We start from the raw sequence: 26,630 nt of genomic DNA on the forward strand, positions 1-26,630 counted from the left end.
CAACGGCCTTGGGTGCTGTTAACCCGCCCCCCGCAGTCCCCTCCCTTCAGCGGCGCCTGCCCGAGCCCTCTTGCCCAGGCGCCTGGGGTAGCTGAGGCGACGCCCGCGCATCCGCCCGCCCCTGACGGGCCTTAGGGCAGGGGGTGCCGGCTGTGCCAGGGCCTGGCCCCCTCGCTCGGCGTCCTGGGCCACCTCCTCCTCCTCCTCCTCCCCCCGTCTTCCTGCCGGCCGGCCCCTCGCCCCGCCCCGTGTCTGAGGGGCCGGGAAACCGAAAGTGCGCGGTGCCGGGCGGGGCCGCGGACCTGCCTGGGCCCGAGTCCGAGCGCCAGTCGGCGGCGGCGGCGGCGGAGAGAGGACGCGCCGGAGCCTGGTGAGCGACCCCGTGCCCCGCGCCCCTGTCCCACACTTGGTCCCGCCCGCTGCCACTCGGGGTCCGTGCCGCCCTTCCCCTGCCTCTGCCGCCGCCCCGCCGCCCCCTCAGCCCCCGCGTCCCCATCACCCGCCTCAGAGCCCCTATCACTCTCTGAGGACCTCCATCACCCATCTCCGCACTCATCACCCCCTCAGCGCCCCCCTCATCCACCTGAGTCCCTGTCCCCTCTTCCCAGCGTCGCTCTTACCCTCCTCAGCGTCTCCATCACCTCCTCCGCCTACATCCTCATCATCTAGTTCCCCTCTGTCCCCCACATCTCGGTCCTCACTTTCTGCCACAGCCCCTCCTTCATCCTCACCTTCCATCACCTCACTCATCCCCTTTCTTCTAGAAGCACCCTCCGCACCTAGACTCCCCATCCTTATTTCTAGGCGCCCCGCTCCCCGCCCTCGGCGCTTCAGCAGGCAGCCCCCAGCTGAGTTCAGTTCCTCCCTCCTGAGAACCCCAAACCTCTTGCTGTCTCCCCAACCTCCCCAGCCGCTCCAGGCTTCAGCCTTGCAGCCTTGCAACCTTCTTCGTGGCCCCACCCAGCCCTGGCTGTCCCTTGACCCTATAATAGTTCCATCATGACCTGCTGAGGCCCTGGGTGTCAGGGACTTCTCCGTCCTTTCTTCTACTCTCTCAGGAGCCTGGAAACTTCCTCTAACATCTTTCATTCCACCCTGGTAAATTACATTCTTCTCTGATTTAACTCTTCCTTTGGCTTGAACATCACTGATTTTCTTCTTCCTGTCCTTTGAGGCTTTGATTCCCAAATAAACCCACTCTAGTTTGCTTTTTTGGTAGCATTTCCTGTTCCTCCCTGCTTCTCCCTTTCCTTGCCTTTCTGCTTTCTTTTCTTCTGTTTCTTTTATCCCAGAAATTTGTGAGTTTCTATTTGAGTATTTTTTTTTTCAACAAGAGAAGGAATTGTTCCCTGAGAAGTTTTTATAATTAAACAGAAAAACTCTAAATATTGAACTTGTGCCTTGAGAACTCTTGCCTGGAAAATCCCATGGACGGAGGAGCCTGGTGGGCTGCAGTCCACGGGGTCCGAAGAGTCAGACCCAACTCAGCGCCTTCACTTTCACTTTTTACTTTCATGCATTGGAGAAGGAAATGGCAGCCCACTCCAGTGTTCTTGCCTGGAGAATCCCAGGGACGGGGGAGCCTGGTGGGCTGCCGTCTATGGGATTGCACAAAGTCGGACACGACTGAAGCAACGCAGCAGCAGCAGCAGCAGCCTTGAGAACTGGGTTTGATAAAATGAGAGATGAGATTCAGAAAATATTCCCAGAAAGAAGGAAGGGGACTCCCTACTCCTCATAATGCCAGATCTGTTCACAGTTTCCAAGTATGAATGTGTTAAAACTCAATGAGAGGGACAGTTGGGAAAGGTCCCTTTGCTGTGAACTCTCAATTACCCACTCTTTCCCCAGCCCCAGCCCACATGATGTGTATGAGTAGGATGGAGAAGTTTCCTTTAAAGGGGCTTCCTCTTACTCCTGTAGGACTACCTTTGCAGATCAAGATAGAAGAAAGAAGGAAGGAACCGCACGTTTCTATCTATAGTTGGTCCTGAGAAAACAGTATCCAGTAGATGTTAAGGCTCCTGGTTTTTGAAACGTTCTTTCTTTCTCTTGCTGGGGTGGAGGGGAGGGCTTTATCAGTTTGGCTCTGTTCCAAAGAGTAGTATAGTATCTGCTCACTAATTATTTACAAACTATAGAGTACTGCAAGCTATAGAGTATTATAGAAGTGTTGGGCGGAGTGACCAATACATGATTTTGGGGTTAATAAAAATGTAATTTTTTTCTGTCCTGGCAACAATATTTGTTTGCTTTATAGGAGAGGAAAATGAAACCTAGCAACTGATTAAGTAACTTGGCTAAAGGTATAAACCAAACAGGAGTTTTGAATGGGAAATGATGACACTTCCTTAACCCCAAGAAAATACAAGGATGCAGGGAAGGGGGAATTTGATCCTAAATTGTGAATTTCCTGTTTTGTATCATAATTGGGCATTCACAGAGTTGAACACTTGTGCACATGATTAAAATCTGTGTTTGATTCTTAGTTAATAAAGCATTAAGATATAGAGGCAGAAGGATTAGCTTGATACTATTTGGGTGTTTGTTGTTTTTCTTTTTCTGCTAGATGCTGTGTTTCAAAGGCTCTGAAAACTATTAAACCGTGCAGACGTCCAGACAACTGAAATAACGTGACCGTGGAGGAGATCAGGTGACTCAGACATGGAGGACCGAAGACCTTGTCCAGAGGTGGGACCTAGGAATCCTCATATTAACCACAGAGGTGAGCAAGATTTTCTACTCTCAGATGATCCCAGATTGATGTTGGTTCCACTTATGATTTTTTACTTTACAAGATAGTCTAAAAGCAATAACCATTCAGTAGAAGCTGTGCTTCAGACTTGAATTTTGAACTTTTCCTGGGCTAGCGATATGTGTGTGGTAAGATGCTCTCTTGTGATGCTGGGCAGTGGCAGTGAGCTTCCGCTCCCAGTCAGCCTTGCTGTCCCAAGAGCAGGCAATTAATACACTTAAAACCACTTGTATCCAGACAACCATCTTATTCTTTCAGTACATTATTCAGTAAATTACATGAAATATTCAACACTTCGTTATAAAATAGGCATTGTGTTAGATGAGTTTGCCCAACTGTAGGCTATTGTTAATATTCTGAGCACATTAAAGGTAGGCTTGGCTAAGCTATGATGTTTGATAGATTAGGTGTATTTAGTGCCTTTTTAACTTAATGTTTTGAATTTATGTGGGCTTATCAGAAAATAACCTAAGTCAAAGAAAATCTCTAATGGGAAGGAAATCAAGTTCCTTATGGATGAGCAGGCCCACCAAAATTGACTGCATCTCTCAAGTAAAGAATGGTTTATTCTTGAGAATTCCCTGGAGGTCCAGTGGTTAGGACTTGGTGAAGTGAAGTGAAGTGGCTCAGTCGTGTCCAACTCTTTGCAACCCCATGGACTGTAGCCCACCAGGCTCCTCCGTCCATGGGATTCTCCAGGCAAGAATACTGGAGTGGGTTGCCATTTCCTTCTCCAGGACTTGGTACTTTCCTGCAATGGCCCGGGTTAGTCCCTGGTTGGGGATCTAAGATCCTGCAAGCCGAGCAGCAAAGTCAGAAAAACCGAGAATGATTTATTCCTTAGCTACAGCATGAGTGACTTTGAGACTAAACAGCCCTCCCCTTTCCTTAAGAGAGCTTCTGCTGCTGCTGCTGCTGCTAAGTCGCTTCAGTCGTGTCCAACTCTGTGGGACCCCATAGACAGCAGCCCATTCGGCTCTGTCCCTGGGATTCTCCAGGCAAGAATACTGGAGTGGGTTGCCATTTCCTTCTCCAATGCATGAAAGTAAAAGTGAAAGTGAAGTCGCTCAGTCGTGTCCGACTCTTAGTGACCCCATGGACTTCAGCCTACCAGGCTCCTCCGTCCGTGGATTTTCCAGGCAAGAGTACTGGAGTGGGGTGCCATTGCCTTCTCCGAAGAGAGCTTCTAAATTGGTACAATTCACTTTAGCAAAGGTAGAGATGAGGTATCAGAAATGGCAATAACTGGTTTAGAGCAGCATTATCCAGTAGAAACATAGCAAGCCAAAAACATAATTTTTGATGTTCTAGTAGCATCATTAAAAACAAAAAACAGGTGACATGAAATTTAAAAACTTAATACTAAATAATCATTCAATAGAATTTGGTATTTGTCTTATTTAAGCCAATGTATCCAAATAATATCATTTTATTATAATTGAGTATATTTTATTATTATAGTTCTTTTCTTGGAGTTTTTTCCTTCTAGTTTTATTGAAATATAATTGACATACAGCACTGTGTAAGTTTAAGGTGTATAGCATAATAATTTGACTTAAATATATATCATGAAATGATTACCAGAATAAGTTTAATGAACATCCATCATCTCGTATACAAACAAAACTAAAGAAATAGAAAAAAAGTTTTTTCCTTGTGATGAAGGAAAAAATTAGGATTTTTAGGGTAAATCTTAAGATTTACTCTCTTAAAAACTTTAATATTTAATATATAGCAGTGTTAACTACATTTATCGTGTTATACATTATTTCTCTACTATTTATTAATCTTATAACTGGGAGTTTGTACCTCTTAATCTGCCTTACCTACTTCTCTTCTTCCCCTACTTCCCTCCCGCTGGTAATCACCTATTTATTCTTTGTATCTATAGTTTTGTTTCTATTTTTTTGTGTTTGTTCACTTCTTTTGTTTTTTTTAAGTTCCACATTTAAGTAAAGTCGTAGAGCATTTGTCTTTCTCTGCCTCATTTCATTTACCATAATACCCTCTAGGTCCACCCATGTTGTTAAAAATTGTAAGATTTAATTCTTTTTATAGCTGAGTTATAGTCCATTGTGTGTGTGTGTGTGTGTGTGTGTGTGTGTGTGTACACCCCACATCTTCTTTATTCATTCACTTAGGCTGCTTCCATATCTTGGCTATTGTAAATAATGCTGTGATGAACATGAGAGTACACCTGCCTTTCAGTGTTCATAGTACTTCAGCAATTTCAATTTGTGTTTATTCCCCGCAAGTGTTCAATATTATCATTTTCATATGTTACCAATATAAAAAATTTTAATGAGGTATTTAACTTTTTTTCTGCGAAGGCTTCAAAATTCCATGTGTCATTCTACACATCTTAATTCAGACTAGTCACATTTAAGACGCTTAATAGCTACACATAGCTAGTAGCTATGTGTTCGATGGTATGTGTATAGAGTTCTAGTCACCAAAGCAAAGTTAGTTCCAAAAGCATCACTCTACTGCAATGATTATTCTGTTTGCTCAGAACTGTCTAAAACAAAACTGAATGGGGTCTTGCCTTTTCCTAAGTTTGCAATATATCCTCCGAATTTCGGTTGTGAAACAGATGAGGAAGAACTGTAGAATATTATTTTATGAGCTATGTGAATGTTGAAAGGTTGAGAAATAATACAGTTTTCCATTCTTCCAAAACATTGTCTTCTAATCAGACCAGCATTAAAAGTAGGACTTTTTACCAGTATTAAAAGGACTAAATTTAATGATATCTTGGGAGTTTGAAAAGTAAATGTAAAAACAACAGTTACAAGAAAATATGTACATTAGTAGATTTTTTTGGATCTGACGGCATGAAATGGCCCAGTCATCTTGAATATGGTATTCATTTGAAACTTTTATAACATTTGTTATCATCAAATCATTGCATACAATCTTATTTTATTTGTTTTTAAAATCTCCAAGTCATTTTGCTAAGTTGGGTCAGCTCCAGACTCAGTTTTAGAGGAAAGGAAAGTGAAAGAAAATGGGCTTGGGTAAATTGGCCAAAGTCACTTATGAAATGTGTGGCAGATCAAGAAGAACATGTTCAGCTTCATCCACAGGATGATGTTAGCTTGTGTTTGCTGGGTACATCTGCTCTTCTGCAGACCTCCTTGTCTGAGGATTGGTAATAGAGAAGTACTATGTAGATGAACTCGTGCTGCAGAAAGGAGGAAGAGTTAAGTTTCATTTTTCAGGTTTCTGAATCACAGTTTGAGTTTCACTTTTCAGTTTCCTGAATCAAAGTTTGAGTTTCATTTTTCAGACCTGAAACAGAACTGGAGTTTCATTTTTTGGTTTCCTTCACAATCTATATTTTGGCTCAAAAACATCTTGGGAAAGGAAGTCCTACCTTCCCTTTTGCCATCTGATGCTGAGCAAAGTTCAAATATATATTTCCCTGTATACTTTTACCCCACTTGATGCCTCTGTTGCCTGTGACCTAATTGTTTAGAGCAGAAAGTCAGATAGTATACTAAGCATCTTATAAACATTTAATCTTTACAGCAACCCAGATAGTGAGGCTTAGAGAAATTATAAAACTTAGCCAAAGTTGTACAGTAGAGAAGTCCCTAGACCAAGATTTGAATCAGGTCTGTTTGGCTATGAAACTCATGCTTTCACTATTGTTTGGTATTGGCAAGAGACTGAGAAAATGAGATGATCTTTTTGAGCCCCTGAAATAATCCCAGCTTATGAAGATTAAATGAGTAATTATTTTCTGTCATGTATGAGGCACTCAACAAATGTTTATTCCCTTTGTTCTTTTTGTACCCTCTGAAAAAACAGTATTTTCATAATGTATACAGCAACCATAGTAATGTATTTTATATTTATTAACATGACTTGGTAGGAAACCTTTTATCTCTCGAATAAAACCTAAGCTCCTTAGTTGTTTTGGAAAATACGAGTATGTTCATATTGTTGTACTATTGGATTTTCTTGCATCTTGATTTTTATGTTTGCCCCAAATTCCCATTGTGTTTAGGACCTATGGATGGAGAATTACCACCAAGAGCTAGAAATCAGGCCAATAACCCACCAGCCAATGCTCTCAGAGGAGGAGCCAGCCAGCCCAGAAGGCATCCCAGGGCCAGCAGCCATCCTTTTCCTCATCGGCAAAGAGAAGAGAGGTTTGGGGCCATGGGCGGGAACCCACATCAGGGAAGGAGGAGCCAGGAAGGTCATGCCAATGACGAGCCTAGAGGCCAAAGACACGGTCAGGAAAATGACACCAGGAGGAGAAATGGCAACCAGGAGGGAAGGAACCGCAGACCCCCACCACGATCTGATGAAAACTTCCAGCAGTGGCGGACCCCCCACCAAAAGCCTGCAGAACAGCCACAGCAGGTAAAGAAACTGGGCTACAAGTTCCTGGAAAGTCTTCTGCAGAAAGACTCCTCTGAGGTGGTCATCACCCTTGCCACATGTTCAGGACTGCAGGAACTCTTGTCTCATTCTTTTATGAAGTCGGACTTCCTTGAGCTCATCTGCCAGGTTCTTCGGAAGGCTTGCAGTTCCAAAATGGACCGCCACAGTGTTCTCCATATCCTGGGCATATTGAAGAATTCCAAATTCCTCAAAGTCTGCTTGCCAGCTTATGTGGTAGGGATGATCACTGAACCCCTCCCTGAAGTTCGAAACCAGTATCCAGAACACATTAGCAATATCATCTCCCTCCTCCAGGACCTTGTAAGTGTCTTCCCTGCCAGCTCTGTGCAGGAAACTTCCATGCTCATTTCTCTCTTGCCAGCTTCTCTTAATGCTTTGAGGGCCTCTGGTGTTAACATAGAAGAGGAGACAGAGAAGAACCTGGAAAAGGTCCAGACCATCATTGAACATCTGCAGGAAAAGAGACGAGAGGGCACTTTAAAAGTGGATACCTACACTCTTGTGCAGCCCAAGGCAGAAGACCATGTTGAGAGCTACCGGACCATGCCCATTTATCCCACTTACAATGAAGTGCACTTGGATGAAAAGCCATTCCTTCGCCCCAACATTATTTCTGGAAAATATGAGAGCACTGCTGTCTATCTAGATACCCACTTCAGACTCCTACGAGAGGATTTTGTCAGACCCCTACGAGAGGGCATTTTGGAACTTCTCCAAAGCTTTGAAGACCAAGGCCTGAGGAAGAGAAAGTTTGATGACATCCGAATCTACTTTGATACCAGGATTATCACCCCTGTGTGTTCATCGACAGGTATTGTCTACAAGGTGCAATTTGACACAAAACCACTGAAGTTTGTCCGCTGGCAGAACTCCAAGCGATTGCTCTATGGATCCTTAGTGTGCATGTCCAAGGACAACTTTGAGACGTTTCTTTTTGCTACTGTGTCTAACCGGGAGCACGAAGATCTCTGCCGAGGAATTGTCCAGCTCTCTTTCAATGAGCAGAGCCAACAGCTGCTCGCAGACGTCCAGCCCTCTGACTCTTTCCTCATGGTGGAGACAACCGCCTACTTTGAGGCCTATAGGCACGTCCTGGAAGGACTCCAGGAAGTCCAAGAGGAAGATGTCCCCTTCCAGAGGAACATCGTGGAGTGTGACTCTGATGTGAGGGAGCCAAGGTACTTGCTCATGGGGGGCAGATATGATTTCACTCCGTTAATAAAGAATCCCTCAGCCACTGGGGAACCTCTGAGGAATGACGAGGGCTTGAGACATCCCAGAGTTAATGTCTTAGACCCCTGCCAGTGGCCCTCCAAAGAAGCCCTGAGGCTGGATGACTCCCAGATGGAAGCCTTGCGGTTTGCTCTCACAAGAGAACTGGCTATTATTCAAGGACCTCCTGGAACAGGTAAGATAAAATTTTTCACAGCACACATCTGCCCTAAGAGATAGGCAAGGGTGGCTTGGACTCTTAAGTTTCTAGAATGTCTTAATTTAAGACATTCCCCTGAAATGGGCATCAAACTTGTTTAAAAAGTAGCTGCTCAAAAAATGAATAGGTAGAAATTTTTTTAAAAAGGAACTGCTCATAGTGATTTTCCAGTGAGGACTCATTGGTATACATGGTAATAGATCAAAATCACAAGGTTAGAAAAGACTTCTAAGGGGTCAGACTTAGGGAGATGCCTGACTTCTGTCTGCTTCATCAAAGGCTGTATTGATTTGCTTGATTTTATATAAATTTAAATAGTATCAACTATAAATACCCTGTGTGCCAAATACTACTGTCTATTTTTTGCATATGTTAACTCATTGCAAGGCTGTGAGGTAGAAGCCATTCCATGTTAGTAGATGAAAAAACTAAGGCAAAAAGGATTTGAATGATATGTTGATGCTCACACAGATGGCAATTGACAGACCTGAGACTCAGGCAGTTTAGAAGCTCCTGGCTCTGTCATCTACCTCATGGTAGTTGTTTCTCTTGGAAATACACCTGCCTACCTCCTCCCTGACCTGTGTGCCACTCTAATCCTTCTCTGGAAGGATAGCTGCTATTAGCAGTTTGACGTACATCATTCCAGATGTTTTCCAAAGTTAAAACTGATACATCTTCGTGTCTCTGAATGTATTTATGTGTTTACATACATACATGTATGTATGCATAGTTTTCCTATTTTTTAAATAACAAAAATGAGATTATGCTATATTTATATATCTATATGGGTCTACAATTTATATATGTATATAACTACATGTTAGGGATATTTTTACATTCTTTACACTACAGTCACATTTAGAAATGTACCTCACTCTTTTTACAGCATGCCTGTATTCATGGCGTGAATGTACCATATTGTGTTTTTTTTTTGTTTTTTAGTTTCACAGACAGTGCTTATTAAGTATTCATATATCTATTTCTGTGTGTGTTTATATTTGAGTACTCTGCTTATTACTTCTGTAATGTTTTTCCTTAAGGTGGGAATTCACATTAATAGTAGGTACTGCTATATTACCCTCTCAAAAGAATATTAAAAAAACAATGGGAAGAGGTCCTTAAAAAATACCGATAAAACAATGGCAGCTCATGATAAGAAACTAATGTAACAAAATGCAAAGTAGTTACTGATGAGACACCCATATGATGGGAAAATATGCATAATTAAAGTAGTGCTTTCAGGGCTTTAGAAGAAGAAAAGGATATACCAGTTTGTACTGCCACCAAGAATGAATTAGTGTTCAACTCTCTGTGCTAGAAAACAGTTTGATATTGCTTTGCTAACTTATATCTTGGTGATCCTTTCAGATTGGTGCACAAGTAGTATCCTGTTTATGAGTATGTAATATTCCATTGTATAGTTAGTTTATAATCTCTTTAACCAGTTCTCTATGGAAAGATTTACTAAAACAAACAATGTCAGTAAATAACCTTGTTTGTGAGTCATTTCACACAGAAGCAGAATATGTCCAGGGGAGAAATCCCTAACTGAATCAAACAATATGTGAATTTGTAATTTTAATAGGTAGTGCCAAATTGCCCTCTAGAAATGTATATCACAGTGGTTAATTTGTATTTCTTTAATCAACAGTGAGATTAAATATCCTTTCTTGTCTTTATTAGCTACTTATATTACTGCTTCTATGGATTGCCTTTTTGTATTTGACATATTTCTATTGGATGGTTTCCCTTTCTTACTGATTTGTAGGAGCTGTTAGTATATTTTAAAAATGTTGTGTTCCAAATAACTTCCCCTAATATTATCATTTGAATTGGGATTCTTTAGCTCCAAGTAGTAATTTAGTAATTTCACACTAGCTTTACACACATACATACACATACGCAGCTACTAAAAAAGAGCCTACCTGTGAGTTTGAGGGGAGGTGACAGAGGGGTCATCTTGGAGGTAGAAATCCCCAAAAGTATCCATTCTAAGGGGAAGGAAGCAGTGGGAGAGAATGGGGTAAATATTGAATTAAAAAGATTTTCTTTCCTCTGGAGGTCTCCTTATCCATCCAGGACTCCAAATTAAAAACATGGGAGTTACTCTTTTCTATTCCCCGCCCCAGCCAAACCATTGTCCTGTGGCAATCAAGTTTACCTCTGGAACGGCTCCCCAGTCTGCCTCCTTATCTCAGCTGCTGGAGCCAGGCCTTATCCTCCGTCACTCCCTGGAAGATGGCAGGAACCTCCCAGCCAGTCCATTTCTATTCTCTCTTGCCCAGCCTTACTCAGTTACCACTTTCCCAGAAGTGATAGATAGAAGCCTCTTCTAGTCCCATTGAGTAGACCAGAATCCCAGTTGTTTTCTTGGTACCTTGTATTTCTCATTTCCCACATTTATGATTTTTACATTTGTTTGTGTGATTATCTTTCTCTTCTGCAAGTCTGTAAGTTCCAGAAGATAAGAACCATGGCTGTTTTGCTCACCATTGTATTTCTTGTACTTAACCCCATATCTAACACCTATTTGGCACTCGATACATACTATATGAAGAAAAAGAAGCAAGAAATTGTCATTTATCTATACTGAAAAGTATTCCGCTATACTGAAAATTTTTATTTTCTTGTATTACTCAGTATTGAGTACTTTTGAGGACAGTGGCTACCCTCTCAGCCTGACCCAATATAAGAATTTAGCATTTACTAATTAGCCCATAACTCTAATTCCAATGTTGATTTCTGTGACTTTTTCCCTCCTATCACAAAGGCAAGTCTACTATGGTATATTAAAAGCATTTCTAAATAATTCACCATGTGAGATTGGAAACAATGTATTAATATATGTCTGTCAGTAGAAAACTAGCTGAAAACAATGCCTTCCAGCTGTGAAAAACAAAGGATTCTTTTTCTATACTGACAGAGAACTGCCTCCAATTTTAGTAAGTGAAAAAAACAAGATATAGAACAGTGAAAATAGTCTGCTACTATTTGTATTTTAGAAAGGAAGGGGGAAGCTAGAAAAAGACTGTATATTCATTTTTGTTTGTGTATGCATAGAATGACTGTCTCTGAAAAGTTATGCAATAAACTAGTAATGTTGGTTGTTTCCAAGAGAGGAACTAGGTAGCTGGAGACATAAGAATGAGGAGAACATAATACAAAACCATTTGTGCTTCTAGGATTTTAAACCATCTCAATGTATTGCCTTAATATTTTAAATAATAATAACTTGCTATAAGTAATTAATTACTCCTTTTAGAAAGTCTCTTTAAGTTTTTTAACTCTCCTTTTTCCTTGTTTTTTTAGGCAAAACTTATGTGGGTCTAAAAATTGTTCAGGCCCTTCTAACCAACGAGCCTGTTTGGCAAATTAGCATCCAGAAGTTCCCCATCTTGGTTGTGTGTTACACTAATCATGCTTTGGACCAGTTTCTGGAAGGTAATATCTGTAGGCAAAATTGTTCTCTGTTGAGAGTGCTCTGGTGGTCTATGGTTAGGATTATGGGCTTCACTGCCGTGGCGCAGGTTCATTCCCTGGTCAGGGAACTGAAATTCCACAAACCACACAGCACAGCTGAAAAAATAAACTTCTCTTTTAAGACATATATAGTTGAACCATGAGCGACTTCAGTTGCTCTCTGTTGCACTTTGAATAAAGTCCACAGTCCTTGCTCACCATGACAGGAAAGGCTGTGTGTTGTCCGTGTGCTTGTGCTTAGTCGCTCACTTGTGTCTGACTCTTTGTGACCCCATGGGCTGTAGCCCACCAGGCTCCTCTGTCCATGGCGATTCTTCAGGCAAGAAGACTGGAATGGGTTGCATGCCCTCCTCTGTGTGTGGTCTGCTCCAGCCTAAGTCTGATGCTCTTGTCCTACCTCTTCCCTTGTTCTAATTCCAGCCACACTGATTGTCTACAATTTCTTGTCTTCTTCCAGCTTCTTCTTGGCCCATGCTGTCTCCTCTGCCTAGCATGTACTTTTTCTTTTCTTCTCTCTCTCAGTCTTGATGCATCTAGCCCAGATGGTTCCAGCTCATTCCTCAGGTCTCACTTCATATGGACTTTCCTTCTTGCCCCAGGTCCTGTTGTATTTTTTCTTCTAAGACTTAATTGGCACATATGTAACTATTTATTTGTATGTATCTCTACCCTGGACTATAAATGCTAAGAGCTTTTGTCCTATTTCTTTCTATATTCACAGATCCTGACACATTCTAGACACTCAAAAAATATTAATCACATTAATGAATGAATAAGTATTTATTTTTTCTTTGGAAAATAATGCTTAGACTATTATTTTCCACTCTTTTATATCCTTCTTTCATCTACATTAAATCTTCAATATTCCTGGAGTCTCAGTTTAAATTAGATCCTCAAAAATTAGATCCATACCCCACCCAACTAATTAAGGTCCCCTGTTACACACTTTTAGCATGTATTTGTAGTATTAAATTTTATTAAGTTAAAATGTTTACATGTCTTCTCTGGTAGACTGTGAGTCATGAGAACAAATGAGGAACTGAGCCTGCGTTTTGACTACTTTAGCTTCCAAATCTAGCCTGGTACATAATAAGCAATCAGCAAATATCTATAGAGTGAGTAATAGAGAGCATTTACTAATGCTTACTTTGGGCCAGGCCCCCCCTAGAAGCTAGAAAGATACTCTCTCGTTTATCCAGGCTATAGCCCTATAGGGAAAGTATTACTGTCGTCAAGTCACAGACAAAGAAACTGAGGCTCAAGTTAAGTGACCTGCCCCAGGTAAGATAGCAGTAAGTGGTAAAGATAAGACTTGGGTCCCCAGGTGTCTGAGGCTAAAGCCTTTGCACTGAAGCATCACACTTTACTGCTCTGCAGGTCACGTCATCTCTGGGGCCTTCTTGTTCACTGGTAGGGTAGATTTCCTGTAAATACCAGTTTGTACCCTTAGGGACCAGCTGCACCAACACCCCAGACACATGCAGCTCTTACCCAAGAGAATCCAGCGTAGCTCCTCTTAACTCTGCCCGTGCTCCACTTTGCTCCTTAGGCATCTACAAGTGTCAAAAGACCAGCATTGTGCGGGTAGGTGGAAGGAGCAACAGTGAAATCCTGAAGCAGTTCACCCTGAGGGAGCTGCGGAACAAGCGGGAATTCCGCCGCAACCTCCCTTTGCACCTCCGAAGGGCCTACATGAGTGTAAGTCCCAGCTTCGGAGATCTGAGGTTGCTCAAGGGAGAACCAACCAAGACAGCAGTGGCTTTGTGGGTGGGCAGGCCAGGGGAAATAGGGAAGCTCCACAAACCTGGGAACGACCCAGGTTCCTTCCAGCATTCCATTAATCCTATGGTGGGATCTTTGCCCTCATAGTCCAAGATGGAGAAAGGACAAAAAAGGGCACACCACCCCTCCCAGCCCCTGCCAGGACCTTAAAGCTACTTCGCCCAAACCACCCATAACCTTTCTTCCAGCCTGTTGGCCAGATAAATATCATCTTCTAGGTGGGCAGTGTTGTGCCCAACCAAAACTCTGAATTCTTACTACTAAGGGAAAGAGAAGTCTCCACCATGGTATACTTGGTCTATTTTCCTGTTGTATTATTTGTTTCCTTTTCTTCCTAGTGGTAGGAGGCTTTTAGACATTTTAGATACTAATCCTCTGGTTTTAAGACTAGCTGTTCTGTGTTACCTTTGTTTTCCCTCAAGGCAGAGACTGAGTTCTGCTGAGCATGATGACACACTTCCTCATCCACTTATTTCCCTCTGCTCTTGGTAGATCATGACACAAATGAAGGAGTCAGAGCAAGAACTGCATGAAGGAGCCCAGACTCTGGAGTGTACCATGCGTGGGGTACTACAGGAACAGCATCTGGAGAAGTTTATCTCTCCCCAGCACTGGAAAAGCCTGATGAATGGACCAAACCAGGTAGAGGGGTCATCCCATGGAGTACAAGCATCTCTCGTCCAGTATTGGGAGGGAGCCACCAGCAGAAGTAGCAGTCAAAGTATTAGCTATAATCTGCTATGATTCTGCTGTGATGTGAAAAGTTCCTTCTCGGGAGAAAAGTCACCTGAATATACTAGTCAAAAGTAAGACTCTAGAGCCAGTCTGCTGGATATGAATCTTGATTTTGCTCTAGGCGACTTAATTTTGTTTGTTGCTGTTACCTCTTTTATAAAGGGGGATAGGGACGTCCCCTGGTGGTCCAGTGGTTCAGACTCTGAGCTTCCACTTCAGGGGGCATGGGTTTGATCCCTGTTCGGGGAACTAAGATCCCACATGCCATGAAGTGCAGCAAAAAACAAAACACACACACACATGGGGACCATATTTAGTTGAACTATGTGAAATTGCCAGTATTTGTAAATTTAACTTGCAAAAAGGCAGTCTTTTACAGATCAACTTAATTCTTACAGGATTGTTATTGGACAAGCAAGTTAATATTTGTAAACCTCTTAACTTAATAAGTGTGCTCGAAATATTTGTTAAATGAAACCAAATCATAGCAAGGCAACCTAGCACGTATAGAAGGCCTGGGACTTGAAAGACCTGTCACACAGACTGACTGTGTGACTTGAGCTAGTGTGATCCTCAGGGCCCTCAGCAGTCAACAAGAATAATAATAATGCCTGCATTCAAAGGATATTATAAGAAGTATCTGATGTACTCTGTGGATTTTTTTTTCTCTTTTGGCTATGCCACGCAGCATGCAGGGATCTTAGTTCCCCAACCAAGGATTTATCTTGTCCCTCCTGAAGTTGAAGCGTGGAGTATTAACCACCAGACCAGCAGGGCAGTCCATGATGCAATCTCTATAAAGTGGGTGGCTAGGAATCCAGTGAAATGGTAGCTCTACTATCAGTGGGTTGGCATTTCCAGGGTTACAAACCCAAAAACTTTAAAAAGGGTCAGTCAGGTCGTGTGAATGACTGAAGCAGGCTAGTTAACTGTGTTGTTAAGTAGTGAGGACTGAGGCAAACCGGAAAAGGCGTGGCAACAGCGCTCTTCAGCCATTTGTTGCCTTTTAGGAACACAGGTTCATTGCCCCCATAGCTCCTGATTTTGTCAAAAGAAGCAGAAAATTTTTGTTTTAAAATTCTGTACAAGTTCTATTAACAGACCCAGTTAAACAAAGCCCAAACATTGCATTTTTAAGAGAGTTCTAGGGGAATTACCTTTTGACCTCTTGAGAAGACCTTTCCTTCATACTGAGTTGTCATAGAATTCTCCTTAACTAATAATTCTTCTTTCCTCAGGATAGTGAATGGGTTTGCTTCCGGGGTCGGAAACATTCCGTGATGTTGGAGTTTCTCGGTCTGGGTGTTGGTTCTTTCACCCAAAGTGTTGCTCCAGCAGTACCTGAAAATACAGGTAAGAAGTGCATGTATACCTAGAATCACATCTTATGGTGGAATGTGGTTAAGACTAGAAGAGCAAGACTTTATAGTAATGCCCAGAATTTATAAAGAACTATAATCAATCAAAAAAGACCAATGAAAGCTTAATAGGAAAACAAATAAAAGACTTTTAAAGAAGTATATCACAAAATCTTCACGGTCAATAAACATGAAAAGTGCTCACTAGAAACGAGGAATTAAAACTACAAGAATATACTATTACACACCTACTAGACTGGCAAAAATTAAAATGTTTGATATAATCCCACACTGAGAAGAATGTGAGCAGCAGGAACTCTGATATGATACTAGTGGAAATATTGATTGGCAGATCCACATAAGGAACTCAAAATGTCCATCCACATTTGTACAACAGATGGATCAATTACCGTCTATTCAGATAATCCATACCACTGTGAAAAGGAATGAATTACAGCATATACAGCAATATGATATGACTCTCAGAAACATACTGAATGAAAAAAAACAAGTTACAGGAAAATATATTCAATGTGATTTAATTTCTTTAGAGCTCAGAAAAGTCAAAGCTAGATAATGCATTATTTGAAGATGTATATTCATTATATCCTAGAGAAGGGAATGGCAACCCACTCCAGTATTCCTGCCTGGAGAATTCCATGGACGGAAGAGCTGTGGAGTTGAAAAGAGTCGGACACAACTGAGCGACTAACACACGTACACACATACATTACATATGTGGTATCATCGACTCAATGGACATGAGTTTGAGAAAACTCTGGGACATAGTGAAGGACAGGGGTACCTGGTGTGCTGCAGTCCATGGGGTCACAGAGTGTTGGACACGTTTGAGTGACTGAACAACAACATATATATGGTAAAGTTAAAAGGGAGGAATAAGTAATAAAAAATTCAAGTTAGTACAGCCCACAAATGTCTTCAAAGAAATTGGTAACTTTCTGCTTCTTAAGTTGGGTGGAAGATACCTGGATGTTCATTTTATATATTTTTATTATCATTTAAATTGCACGTTTATGTTGTATACTTTCCTTTGTATATGTATTGACATAAGTAAGATCTCCCTTAAAAAGGCATACATTCATGTGATTTTCTAAATGTAACAAAAATGTGGGGAAGGAAATGTGTCTTTCTCCCCTTCATTCCTCCTGTGTTTCTCTCAGCGGAGGTGACCATTTAAACCTTGGGAATGTCTCCATGCATCTAAGCTCTTGTAGGTACCCTTCTTTACCCTTTGACGTTAAGACTCTCCATCCATGTCCTGCCTGCTGTCCTCTCTTAGCCCAAGCAGAAAGGGAGGAGGAGGAGGAGGAAGGGGAAGAAGATGGTTCGCTGATTGAGATCGCAGAGGAGGCTGACCTGATCCAGGCAGACCGGATGATTGAGGAGGAAGAGCTGGCGCGGCCCCGGCGGCGGAGGAAGGAAGAGAACGGGGCAATCCAGGAGCTGGCGGAAGTACTCCTGGCCATGAGGCTAGACAACCATGGCCCCGGGACGGCAGCCGGGCAGGAGCAGGCTACAGGAGAGTGGGAGGTAACTCACTTCCTCACAGCCCCCGAAAGCCCTAACAGAGTGGGAAAGGGGAGTTCAATTATTACCGCCAGGGGATTGTGGGTTAAACTCCCGAAACAGACCTGAGAGCATCTGTCCTGACCTGATTTTCACCTTCTTCTGTTGCACTATATTCATTTCATCCTCATAATTAGCTTAATTTGCCCTTCTACAGGGCTTCCCTTATGACTCAGCTGATAAAGAATCTGCCTGCAGTGCAGGAGACCTGGGTTTGATCCCTGGGTTGAGAAGATGCCCTGGAGAAGGGAAAGACTGCCCACTCTAGTATTCTGGCCTGGAGAATTCCAGGGACTGTATAGTCCAGTGGGTCACAAAGAGTCAGATACAAATGAGCGACTTTCACTTTCATTTCCCCCTCTTACAACCTAATCCCTGTATAAAATAGGTCCAGTTTTCAAGGGTATAGAAATTACGGCCTTTTAGAGGGGTCCTGCGGATAAATGCTAACTTAGAAAAACAGGAAGCAGGTAGCCAAGGACTTCTCTTGAACTTCTAGAGAACTTCTAGAGAAATGATCAGACACTGATGGTCTTAGTGCTTGGTGCTTTTATAGATATTCTCAACAGCAAACCAGCCCGAGCATTAGGATTTTAGAGGATTCAAGTAAAACAGAATGAAGTAAGCTGTATAGACTGAATGGAATGTTTCTCCTTCATTCACTTTGAAATTTGTTATTTCTCTGAGAGCCAGAATAGTATAAATGCCCAGACTTTCTGTCTTCTCCTTCCTTTGATAGAACCCTGGGGTCCTCAGAATTTACCATGTGTTACTATGACAATAGAGCACTGAACCCTACTGATGATCTAAGGGACTTTGAGGGCAGGTTTTTACTGAATGCAGTGTTCTCCAGTCTGCTGGCTTTGAGCCTGATTTCCTAGTTCAGTTCAGCGTCTCTGTATGTGAGACACAGAATCATGATCACAGTACTTAGAAGCATGGATTGGGCATCTCTCTGCTGTGTGGCCTTAGGAGGAGTTGACTTTTTTGGTTTTGAAATAGAGGGGAGTCCATAGTATTATGACATCCATCTGGCATGCTAGTCCTTCTAAAGGCTCATGACCTCAGATTCTGACAGAGCCAAGGAAGAATACTTTCTCCTAAATGGTGCTTTTCACCCACATGTTTAAGATACTATCTTGATATAATGGCATTAAGACCATCTTAGCAGGATTTGTATAGCATTTAATGAGAGAGATGTACCTCCACTATTGTCGTGTTTTAGGAATAAGAAGCAGACTGTGGTCAAAAGACGCTCAGTAGTAACCAGTTTACCAGCACTCTTCTAAAGTGCTTTCCATGTATTTTACTGCTTCAGTCAATCCAGCAACTCTGAAGAGGCACTGTTATTATTCCCATTTTATAGAAGGGAAGGCTGAGGCACATAGAGGTTCAATATGTTACTGTAGGTCCCACAACTAATAAGTAGTAGATGGGACTTAGAACCCAGACAAACTGGCTCCAGAACACTCATTTAGCAATGAAATATCTGTGGGGAGAGTGTGGAACATTTAAGAGATGTTCATCAGAGATGACAGTTCCATTTTTCAGTGTGCTCTGGCTCCCATCTTAGAACCAGGCCCATCTCTGCTCCATGACTCTGACTGGTATTGATATCTGCAGACCCAGCGCAGCCAGAAAAAGAGAATGAAGAAGAAAGTGAAGGTTGAGCTTCGCAAGCTGAACACCATGACTGAGGCCGAGGCCAATAAAATCCAGGATGTTTGGCAACTGGACCTCAATTCTCGCTGGCAGCTTTATAGGTAGGGTGCCTGTCCCCATCCTCACCACCACCCCCACCCCCAGCCAGCCCATGTAATTTCCCCAGGGTGTCCCTTTCCTGTTTCTAGAATATAAGCCCTTCAAATCCTCAACATTAGTGCTAACTGGTGATGGATGGAGCACTCCCGATTATCTGAGTGCTGGATGCAGCCATAGGATAGAATAGACACACACGGCTCTACCCTGTGGGGTTTAGAGTCTAACCAGGAAAACAAATTAGTTTGTTCCACAAATAAAAAGTTACAAATAGGCATCACAACTGAGAAAGAAAGAACCAAGGAGCTAAGAATATTAACATGGAAGCTGAGCTGGTCTGAGCTATCCAGGAAAGTGACACTGGAGGCAAGATCTGAAAGATGAGTAGGCCTTATTAAGGCCAGTTGGGAAGGGGAGCAGATGAGCTTGTGAGGACCACATGCATAAAGGCCTCCAGATGGGAGGGAGCATGTTTGTTTGAGAAACTGAAAGAAGGCAACCACCATGGCTGTGGCTCAGACAAATGGAAAGTGAGGCCAGAGAGGGAGGCAGGGGCCAAGTTGTGCAGGGCCTCTTAGGGCTGACGAGGACTGTTGGAAGGTTTTATAGCAAGAGTGCTGACATAATCTGTTTTACTTATGGAGAATTGGGGGAGGAGGGGGGAGGGGGCTTGGCAGGAATGGAGTAGGGACAATTTGTGAGAAATTCTTCTTGAAGCTTTTGAAGTTCCCGACTCTTGTCCAGTAATTAGCATCTGTTCTTTATCCCCCGCCTTCCTTAGTTCCTGACCACTTACATACATCTCTCTGCACATCTCTTTTTTTGGGCATTTTTTGTTGTGCAGGACTCTCAGGTCCCTGCACATCTGGGTCTTGTCTTCTTTCTCTGTGGCATGTAACCTCCTCTAGGGTGTAGGTTCCACTTATGCACAGGGCACACTGAGGGGGTTCCACCACTTCTCAAAGAGCATGTGGCTTCCTCTTCCTCATTCTTCACATTCTTCAGGCTGTGGCTCCAGATGTACCAGGCTGACACCCGCCGAAAGATCCTCAACTATGAACGCCAGTACCGCACATCAGCAGAGAGAATGGCTGAGCTGAGACTCCAGGAAGACCTGCACATCCTGAAAGATGCCCAGATTGTAGGAATGACAACCACAGGTAAGAAAGCACGGAGTTCACGGTTGGTGCCAAATGCCTATCAGATTATCTGGGATGGGTAAAGAGAAACTTCTTTAGTAGGTTAGAGGAAAATACCATAAAGAGCTCTTGAGAGCAAGCTCTGTTTTGGATTCTCTTGGTGATATTCACCCTCTTGCTTCCATTGCATTTGGAACTTCAGCAGCTGATGATTCCAGTGCCAAGGTTCCAAACACAGTGAAAGCAAGTGCTCAGCAGTGATGGCATGGGGACACTGCTGCTCTGGAGACTGTCCAGCAGCACTCATTCTCGTCCAGTGGTCCCCAGAGCCCTAGGTGGACAGGAGGACTCAGCTGAAGCAGACCCAGGTTCAGGGTGCACCGGTCCAGAAGCCAGTGACACAGGGAGTCCAGTACATCCACTCAGAGGAGTCTCTTCTCTTGACTCAAGGTGCTGCCAAATATCGCCAGATCCTGCAGAAGGTGGAGCCCCGGATCGTCATTGTGGAAGAGGCTGCAGAGGTCCTTGAGGCCCACACCATTGCCACACTGAGCAAAGCTTGCCAGCACCTCATTCTGATTGGGGACCACCAGCAGGTAGGCCTGGGCCCTCTAGAAGATGAACTGACTCTCTGCAGGGGTGGAATCAGACAGGAAGACCCTGGCCTCTGCTTCCTTCCTCCATCCTCAGGCTTGTTGGTGGCTTTCTGTGATTCCTCTTTTCCTCACCTCCCATGTCCAGTGTAAGAGCAGGTCTTCTTAGATTTGGGGCATATTTTAGAGGTAGCGTCATCTATTCCATCTGGCCTCTTTGCCGTTTTTAATTTACCTTGGCATTTTAAGTGGACTGTTAAAACAGCATGCTCCCCATCCCACTGGTTCCGTTTTTTGCCATGCTGTAATCCATTCCTCATAAAGGAACCAAAGTGAATTTTTAAAAAAAACTCAAATCAGGTCATGTTACTCCCCAGCTTAAAACCCCTCAGTGGTTACCCATTGAATTTAATATAAAAATCAAGCATCTTAAAGTGGCCTACAAAGACCTATATTCTCAGGGTACAGCCTGTTTCTCTGACCTCACCTCACACCACCATCTGTCTCATTTGCTCACTGTGTTCCCAACTCCTATCCTTTCTGTTTCCTCTTATGGCTTCCTTTTTGAATGACTAACAACTTCCTCCATGCTGGTGTCAACTCAGATGTCACTCTTCAGGGAGATCTATGTAAAGAACCTCCACCCCCAGGCATTCTGTCACATCACCCTTATTTCTTGGCTTCATGGTCTTTGTCATTCTTTGCCCCTAGCCTGTTAACATCTAAAGCCGAGCCAGGAACCCAGAAGTCACTTGAAAAACATTTGATAGGTGGGTGGATGGGTGGATGGTTAACATATATTTTCAGTGGACAATCCTCAGCCATGTTTCTCTTTTCAGCTACGCCCCAGCGCCAATGTGTATGACCTGGCCAAGAATTTCAACCTGGAGGTGTCCCTCTTTGAACGGCTGGTGAAAGTAAACATTCCTTTTGTCCGTCTGAATTACCAGGTGAGAAGCTAGATCTTCATTATTACCGAATGTCCAGGTGAAGGCTCCTGGCAGCCTGCCAACTGCCAGTAAGAAAGGGTTCATAAAATAAAGCTAGTTTAGTAATGAAATGATTCTGTCTGATTTTGTTTTCTGTTTTAAAATAACACAAGACCAGCCGTGGTGAGTTTGTGTCAGATGAAGAAGCTGTTTCTCTTCTGCTCTTTTCTCCCTGTTCTTTTCAAATGTCATCTCCCCAGATTTTCCACTAGCAACTTAGTCTTTAAAACTGTCCATTTATTCTCTGCCCATGTGTTTAATGACATACGTGTCTTGTTTCAGCACCGCATGCGTCCTGAAATTGCCCGGCTTTTGACCCCTCACATTTACCAGGATCTGGAAAACCATCCTTCTGTTCTCAAATATGAGAAGATTAAGGTGAATCTGCTTTACCTGATCTTTCTCTGATGCTGTCAGCAACCTAGGAGGTTATCTTTTTCTCAGGACGAAAAGGGGCTTTCAGAAGGGTATACAGCCAGCTTTCTAAAAAGCTAGCTATTGGGAATTACCTGGCAGTCCAGTGGTTAGGACTTGGTGCTTTCACTGCCAGGGCCCAGATTCTATCCCTGATCAGGGTACTAAGATCCCACAAGCCAAGTGGTGGCAAAAACAAAGCAAAACAAACAAACCAAAAACCCCAAACAATAAAAAGCTAGTTATTAAGAAGAGGAGTGGTACAGAGGTTGAGAACACAGACCTGAGTTTTTGAATCCCAGCTCTGCCATTTAGTAGCTGTGTAGCCTTTAGCAAATTATATACCAGTTCTAAGGGTAAGGGTCTTCTGTACAGTAGAATAATGGTTGCTGCCTGATCGCATTACCGTATTGCAGGAGATAATGTATATAAAGCACTCAGCACAGCAGATGCTCATAAATTAAAGATTGTGGTATGGAGTGTACAGAAGCCTTCTAAGGTTCCTCTCTGGAACAGGGCCAGTGGCCAGCACACATGAAGCTAGAAAAAGCTGTCATGAGTAAACCTAATGTGTCTTCTTTTTCTTTCCAGGGGGTCTCTTCCAACCTTTTCTTTGTAGAACACACCTTTCCTGAACAGGAAATCCAAGAAGGCAGAAGCCATCAGAACCAGCACGAGGCTCGCTTTGTGGTAGAGCTGTGCAAGTACTTCCTGTGCCAAGAGTACCTGCCCTCCCAGATCACCATCCTCACCACCTACACGGGGCAGCTCTTCTGCCTTCGCAAACTCATGCCTGCCAAGACCTTCGCGGGTGTCAAGGTCCACGTGGTGGACAAATACCAAGGGGAGGAGAATGACATCATCCTCCTCTCACTAGTACGCAGCAACCAGGAAGGCAAGGTGGGTTTTCTTCAGATATCCAACCGCATCTGTGTGGCCTTGTCCCGCGCCAAGAAGGGCATGTACTGCATTGGGAACATGCAGATGTTGGCCAAGGTGCCCCTGTGGAGCAAGATCATCCACACCCTTCGAGAGAATGATCAAATCGGCTGCGCCCTCCGGCTCTGCTGCCAGAACCACCCCGATACCCACACTTTAGTATCCAAAGCTTCTGACTTCCAAAAAGTGCCCGAAGGAGGCTGCAGCCTACCCTGTGAGTTCCGGCTGGGCTGCGGGCATGTCTGCACTCGTGCCTGCCACCCCTATGACTCCTCACACAAGGAGTTCCAGTGCATGAAGCCATGCCAGAAGGTGATCTGCCAAGATGGGCATCGGTGCCCTCTTGTCTGCTTCCAGGAGTGTCAGCCTTGTCAGGTGAAGGTACCCAAAACCATTCTCCGGTGCGGCCATAAACAAATGGTCCCGTGTTCTGTGCCTGAGTCAGATTTCTGCTGCCAAGAGCCTTGCCCCAAGGTCCTAAAATGTGGGCACACTTGCAGCCACCCATGTGGTGAAGACTGTGTGTGGCTGTGTTCAGAAATGGTCACCGTGAAGCTCAAGTGTGGGCACAGACAACAGATGAAGTGTGGCAACGTGGAGGACCTCAAGCATGGCCTGCCAGTGCAGTGCACCACCAAGTGTGGTAGCATCTTGGACTGTGGGCATCCGTGTCCCGGCTCCTGCCACAGCTGCTTCGAAGGGCGCTTCCATGAGCGCTGTCAGCAGCCCTGCAAGCGCCTGCTCATCTGTTCACACAAGTGCCAGGAGCCCTGCACTGGCGAGTGTCCACCCTGCCAGCGGATCTGTCAGAACCGCTGCGTCCACAGCCAGTGCAAGAAGAAGTGTGGGGAACTGTGTACTCCCTGCATGGAACCCTGCATCTGGCGCTGCCGGCACTACCAGTGCACCAGACTCTGCTCTGAGCCCTGTAACCGACCACCATGCTACGTGCCTTGTACCAAGCTGCTGGCCTGTGGCCACCCGTGCATTGGTTTGTGTGGGGAACCATGCCCCAAGAAGTGCCGTGTCTGCCACCAGGAAGAAGTCACCCAGATCTTCTTTGGCTCTGAGGATGAGCCAGATGCTCGCTTTGTACAGCTGGAAGACTGCAGCCACATCTTTGAAGTGCAAGCCCTAGACCGCTACATGAACGAGCAGGGTGACGAAGTTGCCATCAGGTTGAAGGTCTGCCCTATCTGCCAGGTGCCCATCCGCAAAAATCTGAGATACGGAACCAGCCTCAAACAGCGCCTGGAAGAGATTGAAGTCGTTAAGGAAAAGATCTTGGGCTCAGCAGGGGAGATCGCAGTCAGCCAGGAGCGACTTACAGCCCTACTGGAGGGGAAGAACCTCCTCTGCCAGGAGCTCCCGGAAGATTTCCTGAAGTTGGAAGAGAAGCTGGCCCAGAAAAATCTGTCAGTGAAGGACCTGGGCCTTGTTGAGAATTATATCAGCTTCTATGACCACCTGGCTGGCCTATATGATTCCCTGAAAAAAGTGCATGTCTTAGAGCAAGAGAAAGTGAGGACTCGATTAGACCAGGTTCACGAATGGCTTGCCAAGAAGCGTTTGAGCTTCAGCAGCCAGGAGTTAGATGACCTCCAAAGTGAAATCCAGAGGCTCAGATACCTGGTGAACCTCCTGACCCGCTGCAAGATGGCCGAGGGGAAGGTGAGAGGCAGCGTCGCTGAAGAGATCAGCACTGTCCGGAACATCCTTGAGAGAACATGTAAGTTCACCCAGAAGGATGCAGAGCTTGTGCAGAGAAAGATGGAAGCTCTGAAAGCTGCTCTCCCCTGCTCTGGCCTGGGCATCTCAGAGGAAGAGCGAGTGCAGATCGTCAAAGCCATGGGTTACCGTCGTGGCCACTGGTTCAAGTGCCCCAATGGCCACATCTATGTGATTGGCGACTGTGGGGGAGCCATGCAGAGGGCCAAGTGCCCTGAGTGTCAGGAGGTGATCGGGGGGGAAAACCACACGCTGGAAAGAAGCAATCGGCTTGCTTCCGAGATGGATGGAGCCCAGCACCCTGCCTGGTCTGATACAGCCAACAACATGATGAACTATGAGGAGCTCCAGAGGATGATGTAGGAAGGTGGCAGCCCACTGCCTTTTGCCCTGGCCACCACAGGGCTGGGCCAGCTCCCTGCCGAAGGAACTGAAGGTTTTTTATTATTGTCCTTTAGTCTTAGCACCTGTTTAAGGAGCCACTTTTAGGGCTTGCCCACATTTGTTTCTAGATTTACTCCTGCGCTAGAGTAAGCACTTTACCTCCAGAACTGAGAGCAAAGTTAACAGATTTCTCTTCTTTTTCTCTCCTACAAGTTAGTGGACAGACTGCCTGGAGCATGTTTGGGCTTCCACCCAGGGCTGTCTATGGTGTCTCTGGGTCCTGACTCAGTCAGATGTTCTTTCTCTGCAGTGCTCCAGAGGCAGATACGAGCTCAGTGAAGCAGACTCATTCTAAATTGCCAGGCCCTAACTTGCAGGCTGACTTCTGCTCTAATAAACAGAGGCCCAGAGTTGTTGTTTGTGAATTATCATTCCAAGGAGCTCAAGAACCCCTCCTCTTCTCCTTGGGCACCTTTGTTTCAGGAAAGGGAGGCATGTGATGAGACAGAGACTTTGTGGACCAATGATGACCCAGTTACATATTCACTGAGAGTGGGGGAAGGTGTGACCCCACAGCTGGGGGCTTGTGCAGCAGGCCTAGGCTAAGGAGTCACCCCCGTACCCTTCCTGTGACTTGCACTTTGGGATGGTGGAGGCTACTTTACCTGTAGTAGGGGAGGTTCAGTAGCTGTGCTGGTTCCCCAGGGCCTTGAGTGGAACTGGACTCTGATTTGGTACCAGAAGCACCTATCCAAAGTGTGACCCTTTGTCCCGACACCCTCTATTGCAGCTTTTACCTGGGCAGGGTTAGCATGCCAGTGGCTTCTGCAGATCCCAGGTCCACACCAGAAGCCAGCCCCCAGGCCTGCTGCCTGAATACATACTCCCTCAGTCCAGTGTTCCCTATAACTGACACTTAGGCATCTCAGGTCTTTCTAATGTTGGCAAGAAAACATCCCTTTGCTATGTATACATTTCCTTTTTTGTCTTTACTATGCACTTTAGCCTATAAAGCCAATTAATAAAAACAATGATTGAGAAAACCAGTGGTCTGTGTTTGTCCTCCTCAACTGTTAGCAGCTCAGGCAACTTGAGATGGTAAGGATGGGGATGGATGCACTGCCTACAAGGAGGCCCT

General features: G+C 44.3%; 1 protein-coding gene and 1 long non-coding RNA gene across 2 annotated transcripts; one reads left to right on the top strand and one right to left on the bottom strand.

The window, feature by feature from the left end:
- The first annotated feature begins 81 nt into the window (after window positions 1–81).
- ZNFX1 (zinc finger NFX1-type containing 1) lies at window positions 82–26,535 on the top strand. Its single transcript, XM_070381061.1, has 14 exons — window positions 82–370; window positions 2,570–2,725; window positions 6,768–8,579; window positions 11,916–12,047; window positions 13,636–13,784; window positions 14,361–14,510; window positions 15,842–15,956; window positions 17,262–17,512; window positions 19,172–19,311; window positions 20,312–20,466; window positions 20,896–21,041; window positions 21,878–21,988; window positions 22,310–22,405; window positions 23,033–26,535. The coding sequence occupies exons 2-14, from the start codon at window positions 2,665–2,667 to the stop codon at window positions 25,469–25,471; spliced, it is 5,757 nt and encodes a 1,918-aa protein (XP_070237162.1). The 5' UTR covers window positions 82–370; window positions 2,570–2,664; the 3' UTR covers window positions 25,472–26,535.
- LOC138990396 (uncharacterized) lies at window positions 9,902–15,900 on the bottom strand. Its single transcript, XR_011466463.1, has 3 exons — window positions 15,761–15,900; window positions 13,578–13,639; window positions 9,902–10,597 (listed from the first exon to the last, which is right to left on the bottom strand). It is a non-coding gene; the product is annotated as an uncharacterized lncRNA (long non-coding RNA).
- Window positions 26,536–26,630: the final 95 nt, after the last annotated feature.

This window comes from Bos mutus, chromosome 13, assembly GCF_027580195.1.
Source record: "Bos mutus isolate GX-2022 chromosome 13, NWIPB_WYAK_1.1, whole genome shotgun sequence".
Classification (NCBI taxonomy): domain Eukaryota; kingdom Metazoa; phylum Chordata; class Mammalia; order Artiodactyla; family Bovidae; genus Bos; species Bos mutus.

Coding starts and splice junctions, on each gene's coding strand:
- ZNFX1 (XM_070381061.1), top strand. CDS start 2,665: ATGGAGGACCGAAGACCTTGTCCAGAGGTGGGACCTAGGAATCCTCAT. Junction 8,580..11,915: donor TCAAGGACCTCCTGGAACAG/GTAAGATAAAAT, acceptor TTGTTTTTTTAG/GCAAAACTTATGTGGGTCTA. Junction 17,513..19,171: donor AGGCTACAGGAGAGTGGGAG/GTAACTCACTTC, acceptor TGATATCTGCAG/ACCCAGCGCAGCCAGAAAAA.